Source organism: Chaetodon trifascialis, chromosome 15 (assembly GCF_039877785.1).
Source record: "Chaetodon trifascialis isolate fChaTrf1 chromosome 15, fChaTrf1.hap1, whole genome shotgun sequence".
Taxonomy (NCBI): domain Eukaryota; kingdom Metazoa; phylum Chordata; class Actinopteri; order Chaetodontiformes; family Chaetodontidae; genus Chaetodon; species Chaetodon trifascialis.
Window position 1 is genome coordinate 24,502,922 of NC_092070.1, and position 12,661 is coordinate 24,515,582.

A 12,661-nucleotide genomic window follows, 5' to 3' on the forward strand; every position below is an offset into this window, starting at 1 on the left:
GAGTCCCTGTAATAACATCACAGTAGTTTAACTCTGACCTCAAACGCATCAGTGGCACCAAACTTCATCAATAACTTGAACCTTTCTTTTTATTGACTGGTAAAATGCAGTGACTTTTTGGGAGTTTGACCTATTTTGTCTCCTTAACTAGTATGAGAGCAAAGCAGGCGCACATAACGATGCTTTCACAAACAAAACAACAAAGGTGTTCCTAATTTTTTGGCCACCTTGTGAACATATGAACAGGATGCAAAAGAGCAGAAACGATCGATCTCAAACATGACAGAAGACTTTATCGCAGGACTGACGCACAGTTTTAAATAATGAGTCGTTCCACAGAAAATAACTAATATGAACTGCTTACTCAACAATTTCATGCTCACAAATTAACAGCGTGTCGTGTTAAATTAAGAATATATTACATCATTTTAAGAGTTCGGAGACAGATCCACACATCTGCAGTCAAAATCTAATCACTGAGACATTAATTCAAAGCCCAAATTCATGTGCAAAAAAAACAAAATAGCACCTAAAGTATTTTGTGCTCTCATATTTTACTCATTTGGTGAGAAAATGTTGAACAGCCGACGTCAGCTGGTGTTTTCGCGTCACTTTGATGGTGCCATGAATTCTTCTGGAAACAGAAAAAAGGCCCTCAGTGGCAGATTGGTCTTCTCTCAAGTCGTCAGCATAAGTAGCTTCATTAGTTTGTCCTTGTTTATCAGTTCCAGCTTCAGATCGCTAATCGTTTGTCCAGATGACGTGTAATTCATACACTGCAGTTTGGCTGACGCCGCTTTGCTTTGAGTCATTGCGGCTCCATCAGCTCCTCGTTAACCTCCTGATTATTATTCCCAAACATGACGACCGTCTGCAGCAGTACTTCCTGTTTAAAGAACTGCTGGTCAGCTGCTCAACGTGAAGGGAGACATTATACTGATAGATTTTACGTTATCCCAACAAATATCTGCCCATGAGGGTCCATCATGATGAGTTTCATTTCCTCTGTCATGTTACTGCAGGGACGCCCTGAGTGTCGCCATCGCTCCTATCAGTCTGCACGGGTTTGTCTACAGTTTACAGAAAAAGTTCAAATTAGCATTGTTTAACTGTTCTAGTGTCAGCTTATCAAGGCTTAAATGTTCAAGACATCACATGTAAATAACTGGTGGTCAGTATTGTGGAGGTCTGAGCCGTTTAATTATGCTTACAGTAAGTCAAAAGTAATTTAAATGTGAATTTATAAAACAAAAACTTTGATATTTTTTGGTTGAGTTTGCTTTTGTTGTATTCCATAACCAGCTTAATATGCAAGCAGACCTCTATTTGATCCAAAAATCTGTTCGTACTTATTGATAGTCGTATTGAGATATGTTTACATAAAAACACTCTTTATCCATCATTTCTATTTAATACAAGTATTCACTAAGCCCTGATAAGCTGGCAGGTGCATTTATTAATCCACCTAAAAGATTTGTACAAAAGAGAACCAAGCAAAAAAGTTACAGTACATGTAAATACATTTAAATGTATATACACACACAGTATATCGCAATTCTCTGAGTAACTGTTTTATATGTATTCCTATATGAAGTGGGGTTATCTGTGTATTTTCAATTCAGCTGAACTTGTTCTTGAATTGTATGTACTTTCTATCATGAGAATATATTGTCTGACAGGTGTAAAGTAACCTTCTTTTGGATTAATTTCATAGGTAAAAGTATAACTATTATGACTTTTTTTCTTTATTCATGAATTATTTTTGTTGTCAACATGTGACATATAAGTACTCTCTGATTGTTTTGAGTGTCAGAATAAAGCAGTTATAAGAACATTATGTCTGCCTTCACACATGGATGTTGTTGGTGTTGTTGTGAAAAGGTTTTTCATCATCATCTGATTTTGTTTTTTGTTGTTTTTTTGTGGGATGTGTGCAGATTGATTATTTCCTCGTTACGGCTGAACCGAACGCTTCATTCATTCTTAACGTCGACATTCAGATCGTAAATCAACTTTCGAAAGCTGCGCAGCTTCTTTGCACGTCTGCTCTTTCTGTATAAACCTGGCGGTTCTGCACAGTTGCAGAGGAATGATTGGCTGCACTAATATGACTATTATATGATTGTTATATCAGATTCCTGAGCCTCCAGAAGTCCAAAAGTCAAATTTCCTTTGCTCTTTGCCCTTTGCTTGCCGTTCACAAAGTGAGGCCTGCACCTTATTAACGAGTCTGTCGAGCAGCACAGCGCCATAAATTACGTTTATACAACAGCAATAACAAAAAATCTATTTCAGCTCCAACACTGCTCGAGGACACAACTAAAGTCATTACAAAAATAAAATTAAAAATTCATTACTTTGAAACCAACAGCTGCAGAAAGATGTCAGTTCAGAAGCTTTTTAAGATTGATGACGATGATCCCAAAAAAAGCGCGGCGCCAGTTATGCTAACATATTTTTGTTGAGATATATAAAAAAACTTTTAATAAAATGTAACTAAAAAAAGATTAATCACTTTAATCGAACTGCGGATTTTGTTTTTGCTTTTTTAGTCGATGACGTCGAAAAATATGACGTCAGACAGATGCTCAAAGCTTCGTCAGCAGTGATATTTGGTCCTCTGCAGCTCTACCACAGAAAGCTGCTGATAGAGATTCAACACAATGCAACTTAAAAAAAAGCATGAAGAAAGCATTGAGGAAAAAAGACTGCAAATTCAGAAATATTCAGCACTTTGACGACAGACATGCAAAGAAACGTTCTGCAAATGTGATGTGAGATATTAGCTTCGTGTTGAGCGACAACCTTCTGATAAATTCTCATGACTTCATTCGTTTTACTCACAGTGTTTTTGTATTTGCAGCACTTTTCGGCTTTATCAGACTGTCAAACCGGTCCTTTCTTTGAAAAAATCGAACAATCAGAACTTCGTTTGCAGATGGGATAATCATTAATGGAATAATGACAGAAAGATGCTCAGAAATACGATCAGATCAACACAACTGCGCAAAGAAATCCCGTTCCTCATGAATAAAGACAGACGCAGGGAAAGGCTAACACGACCACGACGTCAATAATGACGTGGAAACAAAATGGCTACGCTGTTGTAGTTAGGCTGCAGCGTGTTGAACTCTCAGCCATCACTTTCAGACATTTCCTAAATGCTGCGAGCAGCACCACTGTTTTGTGGTGGAAAGCCAGATACTCGTATCTCAGAACCTGGAACTTTGCGTACGGCTCGGTTTTCTAGGTCTACGCAGACAAAGCATCTTTTTGTAATCTGGGTGGACTGACGCTTTAACGGGCTGAAGTTTTAACTGCTAAATATAAAGTTTGTTTTAACAAACTATGAGTCAAAGAAGCAGCGGCTCTAATACCTGAAGTAACCACCCTCTGAATCCTTCAGGTCCGTGGGTGATTAATATATTTGTCTCTGCAGCCCTTTCAGTTCTGGGCTGCCTGTCAGTGAGGACTATATGTAGCTCCGGTGCTATTGTGCTCCCTCCCCGCTGAGCTATAAGACTGCATGTGGATATTTTGGTATGGTGGGTCCCCAGCGAGCGCTCGGTAAATCTGAGCTATAGGATGGATAGGGGAGGCGCTGAGGCTCAGGCCAGCTCCTCCATGTGAAGAGACAGATGCAAAGGGAGGCGGGGTGGATGCTGATTGAGCACGCCACTTGTTTGACTGTTTGTCTCTCCGGATCGGAGGTTGGTGGGGGTGGAGGAGGGAGCTACGCACTACAAAGGCGTTTCCAAATTAAAGTCTCGTCTTCTTTCATTTCTTTATTTTTTTCTCAGAAGCTCCACGGAGCCGCTGAAGATCACTGCGAATTAGCGAGCATCTGTCATGACGAGGGTCCTGGGACACTCGCCTTGCCTCGCCTGCCCCCGACACCCACGCGCTCCACCCTCCCTGCTCCGCTTCCATCCAGCCCCATTACACAAAGACTTTTCACTTTGCACTGCCAAACTGCCGATCTCCACTCGTATGATTACAGCGCACTCTGATCTTTATTCTGGAGAGAGCGGTAGCACTCGTTTTGGCAGGCGTGAGGCCTCTGCTCCCGCTTCTTTTATGCCACATTACAAGAACGGATGAAAAGTGAATGAAGCTGTTGTCTCTCTGCTCTCAAACTTTCTGCAGTTGAGTTTTGAGCGTTGTTTCCTTTCAGCTGTTCTGACTGCGACGCTGCGTGTTAACCTTACATTGTGAACTTTTCCTCCTTGGAACAGTGTAGATTATGTGGAAATGATGCTGGGGTGGGAGGACTTTAAAGGAAGCGTGTGTTGTTTATTCCATACATTATCCCATATGTTTACTCCTCTTTTTTTTTTTTCAAAGAGCTATTTTCCAGCCAATACTTTCTGCGACTCCTAAAAAGTTACTCAGAGAGGAATAAAGTTGCACTGAGCTGCTCCACACTGACTTCACATAGCACCTCTCATTATGTATGCCTATCCCAAACATAACCTTCTGCATATTTACCAGTCTCCCCACTTTTCTCCCCTGTTTCCAGTAAATACAAAAGGAAGAGCTGTACTCAGTATTGATGGACATCACAGATGAAAACAACGAAGAGAGGAGAACTAGCTTTAAGAAAATAACACAAGAAGAAGAAGAAGAAGACGAGAAGGAGTCCCTCTACTGAGGCTGGCGAGGGAAGACGGGAGGCGTACAAAGTGGCGCCGCGGCAGCGGTGTCAAACCAGCCACAAACTTGACAGACGGAGTGAGCCAGTTTCCACCAGGGACCACCTTTTTGCCGGGTAGAAAAAGACAGAGAGAGAATGAAAAGTGTCCCGTTATTATAAAACATTTTATTTTTCTATACTTTTGTGATTTACAATGGTAAAAAGTGTGTATAAAGCAGTATATATGTACAAATCTGTTTTTATGTTTTTTGGTAAGGGAGATGAACAGTTGGCCCTTGATGCTGATTCTGTGGTATGCAGGAAGGAGGAGGGAGGACAGACCCCCCCCCCACACCCCTTCGCCCACCCCCCCTCCTCTCTCTATGGCACACTGCTCTGTCGCCGAGGTCGCGTAAACAAAAAACATAAACAGAAAGGTGGCAGGGAGAGCTCGGCATCCAGGCAGAAGCACTTTCTACGCTGTACTTCCTGTGGGCGGAGTCAAAGGTCAGCCTCCTGGTCTCGGTGCTCCGCCTTCTTCCTTCCAACCTCCCCGACCTCCTTCCTCACTTCCTTCCTTCCTTTTTGGGCCGGCGATGTCGCTCCTTCCTCCTTGTTGCGGTGTCACTGACCGGCAGCGCCTACTGTTAGCAGCGTCCCCCGTGGATACTGTCGTGATGTCACTTTCTCCTGGCAGCACCATTGGGCATCCCCGCCCTCCCCAATGGGCAGCGTCACTGGTTTACAGCGTTGGGGAGTGGGGGGGTGTGCCACGGCGGGACGGTGAGACGGTATAAAGCCGAGCCTCCCCGGTCTGCCCCTCTCCACGCCCCAGCAGAGGTCAATGACTGAGGACTAGTTAGAGAAAATGGCGCAAAAGTCGCCGACTTTACTCACCTGCCAGACTCCGAGCCCAAGCCTTTGTGTCGCTCTGCACCGACGGACAAACTATCAGACCAACGCGATGATAAGGTGCGTACAACTACCAAGGATGCACGTTTCCACCTGACGAGAATAACTCATCAACGTCCATGTAACAAATTGAATTATAATCGAATAATCCCATTGTACTACATCAGCAGGTGCATAACCAAAACACAAGCCTGAGGCATACAGACTATGTCGCTAGATAAAACATTATAGAACTACAGTAGTGCCCATCCAACGGTAACAAGGAACGAGGGCTAAAATATGTCATTTTCCTTTGTCAATGTATTCTGAGAATATTTGTGTGGGTTTTCTTTGTTTTGTTTTGTTGTTTTCTTTTTTGCAGCACTGAAAACTTTTAAAGATGAAAAAAAAAAAGTTTAATTTTGGTGGAAGCGAAACCTTAATTCTTTATATCAGGAGAGTCACTGTAAACGTGTTTAAACAAGAATGTTGGTTCAGTTCTTTGAATGTACATTAATGTCTAGGGTGTCCAATAAGTATGTATTCTTTTTCTGTATATAAATATATATACATATCTATTATATGGGCTGTGGTGATGTCAGGGAGTAGAGGGGGTGGGCAGGAAAGCCTCTGGCCCCCTAACATAGATATCAGTACCCCCTCCAGCTAAATATGTCCCTGATATTTACTGTAACATGTGATCATGTGTTATATGATTGAAAGTGTGATGGTGATAGTGTGAACTGATCTCCCCCGAAACCCCCCCTTTACCACACAAACACAGGCACACACGCGCACACACACACACTGCGCAGATACTCACAGATTGACGACACATGCAGTTACACACAATGCCACATCTTTGCCCCATTAAATGCAAAACATCACATCCTGTTTTCACCCGACAGACACTTCAGGAAGAATCACAGCTGCAGTAATTTTGGCCCTTCATTGGAGCTGGGAAGACTTGCTAATTAGCGCAAGGTGTTGTGGGTGTCAGATAAAAAGTTTATGAATATTGATTTTTCTTTTCTTACTTGAACCAAAGTATGATTTGAACACACAGTCTCAGCGCTCTTTGATCAGGAGACAGCGAGGCTGTGTGATGACGGCGGAGCCCGGATGTGTATTGACGTGACCCAGATTTCATTCGCTCATCACTGCTGAGGAAGAGCTCGCTGCTCTGCTAATATAACGAGCCCTGCTGATGAAGCCCGGCTTCCTGCAGCAGCCTCAGTTTATGAACTGCTGTTCTCGTGCTGACCCTGGTGGGCGGGCGATTTTACTGCATATTGGAAATAACCTGCTGGCCCTGAGAAGAAACTTTATTATCAGAGGCGAGCAGGTTCGGGTGAAGCACAACTTTGTTTGAGAGTTCAGGGTACACTACTTAGTTAGTAGTGGTTTTGTTTGAATTGTTCCAAGAGGGTACGACTCGGTTAAGCTCCTGACTTCCTGTACAAAACTACAGTGTGTACTGTTAATATCCTGTACAGTAAATCTCACCTCACACTTCTTGATTAACTTCATCTTATTTCAGGTTAAAAAAAACTTGTTCTGAATCAGGGCTCCTACCCACGCGACCTCTGTTCATCTGTAGACAGCTTCTCATATATTACAAAGAGTATCTATATCATGGCAACTAACTGTTGTGAAGTCTAATTGGGGTAAAGTCGGTCATTTGTTCTCCCATGCAGCGATCATATGCAGGCTTAGCATTTTTATACCTGTAGGTTTGTTTCTGAGAGTCACATGATTCATCTGGCCTACTTGCAGCGCTACAGATTTGTGGCGGGTCAGATACGACTCAGGAGCAGGTTGGAGTTTTACTTTGGCGGGGACTTCCTGCGAGGCGGAGCCACTCCGGAAGCGGAAAGTCCGGTCGAGTTAACCGACAGAGACGAAGAACCACAGTCTTTGTTTTTGGCTTACTAACGTTCAGGTTTGGTCACGTGATCTGATTTCGTCCACTGACTGATCTATGCACTTTGCAACAAAACAAATATGATGTCACACGGGATAGGCGCGTTTCTGGGAGGCACCGCTGTCGTCTGTTTATTCTAGTTAGCTTGTCGTTCATACACTCTTTGGCAATAAGGCTGGCGCTGTTCTTTTTCTCCTCGTCAACAAATCCATGAAAAGACCAAAACCAACACTGTGTTAGTCTGTCTCGATAGTTCTGACTTCCTGTCTGTAGCCGATTGGTTCCCGCTGAAGATGTAAATTTGTATAAATCACAAACGTATAGTTTCACTTTTTAAAAAAACTTTACTGTCGTGAGTCTTTGGGGCAGCAGGACGGTGTGTGTGTGAGTCCAGATAAAGTGTGTGTTCATGGTGATGAAGGAAAATGTCTTTACGTGTTACATGTTAGTACTATTAGTCAGTAAAGTATTATTAGTAGTACCAGTAGTAGTGAGAGGTAGTGTACAGTGTTGCCATTGTAAGTGTTGTACTGACGTTAGCCTGTGCTTATTTAGCATTTCACAATGAAAACAACGAAGTTCAGCACTAAACATGCAAGACAGGACACGCAATGCAACATCAGTACATCACTTCCTGTTTAGTTTGTTTTGAAAACACAGTTATTTGGTTATTTAACAAGTAAAACAATATGTGTCGATAACTGAGCGACAGCCAACGCTTACTAACTTTAAATACTTGGCTGTGTTGTTTATCCACTTTAATGCTGCAGTAATTACACGTTACTTCCTGTTCTAGTACTTTTCAGTGTATTTTCATAAATCACACAACTACAGCTCCCATGAGGCTTTGTGGGAGCTGTGGTTGAATAATCAGTTAAAAGGCACCTGAGATTTTATTGGCTGTGAGTTTTCTGTGCGTTCGGCGTGAACCTGTTTCACGTCACGTTATCCTTTGAGAATATTTATTGGCGGGACGTTGAGTTAGCGAGTTGGTCTGGCTGGTCTTCCATGTTAGTAGCCATACTAGCATCAGTGGTCAGGTATGGGTTCAAAAACCAATCACGTTTATTTTGGCTTTTTTTCTCATGATCTGTGGTGGTTTCTTCGTCTCTGCTCGTCTCCTTTAACTCGACCCGTGAGTTTATTTCTGCGTCCGGAGACGCTCCGCCTGAACCGCTCGCCTGTGTTTGAACTCCAGCCTGCGCCTCGGCGGCGGGATGAAGCGGGGGGCGGGGCTAAAGCGACCCTCCCTTCCTTCCTTCAGATGCCTTCAGTATAACGAACTGGTCCTGATCTTCCTGAGCACAACTGCTTGAGCTGTGACACTAGCAGGATGTCCCCTCCGAGAGTCCTCCCGCCTCCCCCCTGACCCCGACGCACCCGCCCCGTACGAGACCCTCCTCCCACCGCCCCAACTCCCCCATAGCCTTCTAGTATGTGAGTTGACCGGCCCCTTTTGTATTCCTGGTGTTCTGTACATAATAACCCTCACCCCCCCCCCCCGTCCCCTTCTCCCCCAGCCGTCCTTTCAGGGGGAAAAAAAAAAACAAAAAAAAACTACATCCTCTGACTCCCCGAAATCTTGTATTTTGTTCTAATAATGACAAAATTTATTTATAAGGATTTTTTAAAATCTATCTCTTTCTCCTTTTTGTAAATGTTCCAGTTAAATAAAGTTTAAAAATGTTAAAAAATTAAATGGATATATTGAAAGGTTAAAAAAATGTCTAGAAGTCCCTGCCCCCTCCTCTGGCTCTGTACTCTGAACTTTGTGTTTTTGTTTTTTCTCTTTCTGTATGCTTCTCTTTACGTGCTTCAGATGAAGAGTTCTATTTATTATGACATTAACGTTATTATAATTATGACTAATTATTAATATTATCATCATCCTCATCATCCTCATTATTATCATTAATAAACTTGTCTACTTGAGCCTCGGTGTCCCGGTGCTGTTTTGTGGTGAGTGATGAGTTGCTTGGCGCTCGAGCCGGACTGGGACTCGCGGTAAGACTACAAATCCCACGACACAACATCACTGCAACACCATATGAGATGAGCCAGGTGGAACGGGGAGGGGTGACGCTCCCAAACCCATTTGTCTTATGCCAAAACCCCTCCGGGTTTACAAGATGGAGAGCGCCTGTCTGTCGCCGAGGCCGCCATTTACCTAACCGGAGCGAAGACAAACTCTGCGAGAGGAAGAATCCTGACGCACGCCTTCAGGGGGAAGACGAGACGAAAACACAAATGTAAATACTTCAAAGATCACTGCCTCTCCATCACTGCTGACTGTTTAATCCTTTGAGCCTCTACAAACAATAGGAGATGGGATTTTTTTTCTTCGTCACAGCCAAAAATAAAAGAAAGAAAAATTGACAATACAGAAAACACTGTTGTTATTTGTGTCGCTGCTACGCCACATCAAAACGTGCTCAGTGTGGTCGGCGCGACAGGTGAATGTTCTCCTCTTTAAAGCGGGCGTCTCTTCGCCCGAGGCCTCAGCGTAAACCCTTTCACATCACGCTTTTTCCTCCTCTTTCATCGCTTTGACTGAGCGATCACAATCAGGATCAGCCCGGAACGGCACGAAGGTTCAGACTGAAAATGGAAAAACTGAACACAGGACACGTCTGCCCATTGAGAGTGACCAAAGATCTGCTGTACACCACAGGAAGGACTCACCTGGTTCGAGCCTGGTACACATGAACGGTACCTCCGCTTCAACACGTGACCCTACTCAATTATAACATGCTAATAATAAACAAATCCAGATCTAAGGAGCCAGAACAACGTCACATGCTGTTCTGTGCATCCACTTCGACTCTTTGAATGGAGGTAATGAACAGACGTGAAGGAAACAGAAAAATCACAGCGTCTGTCCAAAGTGAGTTTTTCTCTGCTTTAGTGTTCAGAGGAAGGTTTCTCTTCCGTTCCTTCCTCACTGTTTTCAGGAGCCAGGAAGTCGAACTAATAGCACATATTGTTAATGGTGTGCGGCGCGCAGTGTTCACCGGCTGCATCGATGAACACTGTGCAGATGCTGCTGCAGCAGCCGCGAGGTTTCTGTTTGACCAGTGAGTCAGCACTGCAGCATTTCTGGTTTCCACTAAATTTAGTCCCAAGTTCCTCCAGCGGAAACACAGAGAAGGTCCCTGAGAAGAGCTCCCCCGGTGAGGAATTACAGCTGTCGCACGACTAGAACACAAGAATCCAACATGTTTGGCCATAAACAGGAAAAGATGCAAAAGCAAAGATTCAACTCTTTACAAGATCTGCAGAGTCTTTCCAGCTGTGAGCACCTTCTCGCTCAATCTGCGCATTGCATCATGGGACGGCAGTTTCCATCAAAAGCACAGATGAAGCAGATTCAGTCTGACTGTTCTGAGGATGCTTAAATATTTCAAAACACACAAAAGAATCTTTTCAGAAGTCAGTTTGCTGGTTCGTGCAGATGTTCTGATTCTGTCACAGAGGCGCAGTGAACCCAGAGCTCGCTCGCATCAAAGGAGTCATCGAGTTGATTGTTGAGCCGCAGAATCACACAGAACGTCTTCAGGAAAAGGACAAAAGACTCAAAGACTTTCATACACAGGGAGAAATGCTGTTCAACAAATACAATGTAGTGAAATAATACTTGAACGTGTGTGTAAGCCAGCTGCTGCACTCTGCTTCACACCTGCAGCAGGTTTCCACGCAGTGTAATGTCGCCTAACTCCCACTTGGTGGCACCGTCTGTCTGTCTCATCCTCTTCTACAGGAGGCCTCAGCAGTTGTATAATCCACTGGGTCTCCAGCTCTGGCCAGCGCTCGTCTGTTAACGAGTGTTTCGGCCTCGCCGTGTCTGTCGCAGCAGCTCCCCTCAGACACCTGCTCCACCTCCGGAGTGAAATATTATCTCCACCTTTCATTCATACATGTAACGCTTGATTAAGGTCAAATGGGGATCTAAAATATGATAAAAGCATCTGTTGGGCTCGAATAGAATCTGTCACCCCAACCACAGCAATTGACCATAATCACACAATTATGAAGCGATGAGACACTTTGGCTTTATGGGGAGGGTGCTTTGCTAAAATGGCCCACGTAAAACCCCATCTGTACAAATGGGCCTTGGATTTGAGCCAAAGCGGGGGCTAAAAGACCCAATATATCAAGTCACGGCACATCTAGCAGAGAGAGCAGAGAGCGGCCGACAAAACGGCAAGTCTGTCGGTGTCAAAGGAAAACACGGCTCAGATATTTGTGGACGCCATCAATTCTGTTGGTGCAGGATTCCCTCGTGTAATTTTGGTGGCAAATAAAATTAACAAAGATGATTCATGAGCCAAATGACGAGTGAATCCAGAGCAGCTGATAACACAGTTCAGTTTATTATTTATATGACGCTAATTAATCTGAGCTGTCATGAGAGGGGCTGAGAGGGTCTTCACCGCTGCTGTTTGTATGTGAGCTGCAGTGTGTGACTGTTTCATGTGTGTGTGTGCGTGTGTGCGTGTACGCCTCTATTCATATTTAATCTGAACATGTCTCTCACATGTATGTTCACACAGTACACATGATGTATTTCTAATTTTTCTACCTAATTCTTTCCTTTTTTAAAAGACGTTTTTTGGTAATTTTAAATACTCGTTATCACAAATATTGAAGTAAATATATGAACAAAAAATAAGTGTCGCATGAACCATCATTTTCATTATCGAGGAGTCTGTCAGCAGTTTTTTTTTATTAATCCAGTGATTGATTATGAGAAAAAAACTGTTAAAAAAGGCTTTAAAACTGCAGTACTTGTGGTCGTTTCACTGCATTTTGTAGGTCAAGTGTAACTTCATTACTTTGTTTGTGCTTCAGATGAAAACTGCTTTTAAGACCCTCCAAATATTCATGTCTGATGTCATACATAACACTACAGGGAGCTGTAAGAAAACCTGTGATGCAGGTTTGATTTTATTTAAAAGTCAGAAATATCCCTAATCTGTACGTAGCCTCAGGATGATTGATGATTGATTGATCTGATGTGTGATGATGGAAAGAATAAAATATGACATGATTCTGGGGTTCAGTTCACTCAAACATCAGCATCATCTAAAACCAACAGATGTTCAATGTACAGCGACATAAAACAGAGAAAAGCAGCAAATCCTCGCATCTGAATCCAGAGAATTACGACGATTTGTGCTTGATAGATAATCCATTAATCAATAATGAGAACTGCT

General features: G+C 43.2%; 1 protein-coding gene across 5 annotated transcripts in view; it reads left to right on the forward strand.

Annotated features, from left to right (window-relative positions):
* Window positions 1-9,380, forward strand: part of LOC139344008 (RNA binding protein fox-1 homolog 3-like) — a 349,683-nt gene extending 340,303 nt beyond the window's left edge. For all 5 annotated transcript variants that reach the window (XM_070981888.1, XM_070981891.1, XM_070981892.1 and 2 more), the window contains one exon: window positions 4,520-9,380. In XM_070981888.1, the coding sequence (XP_070837989.1) occupies window positions 4,520-4,522 (3 nt within the window). In that variant the 3' untranslated portion in view covers window positions 4,523-9,380. The remainder of the gene's footprint in view (window positions 1-4,519) is intronic.
* The last annotated feature ends 3,281 nt before the right edge of the window (window positions 9,381-12,661 follow it).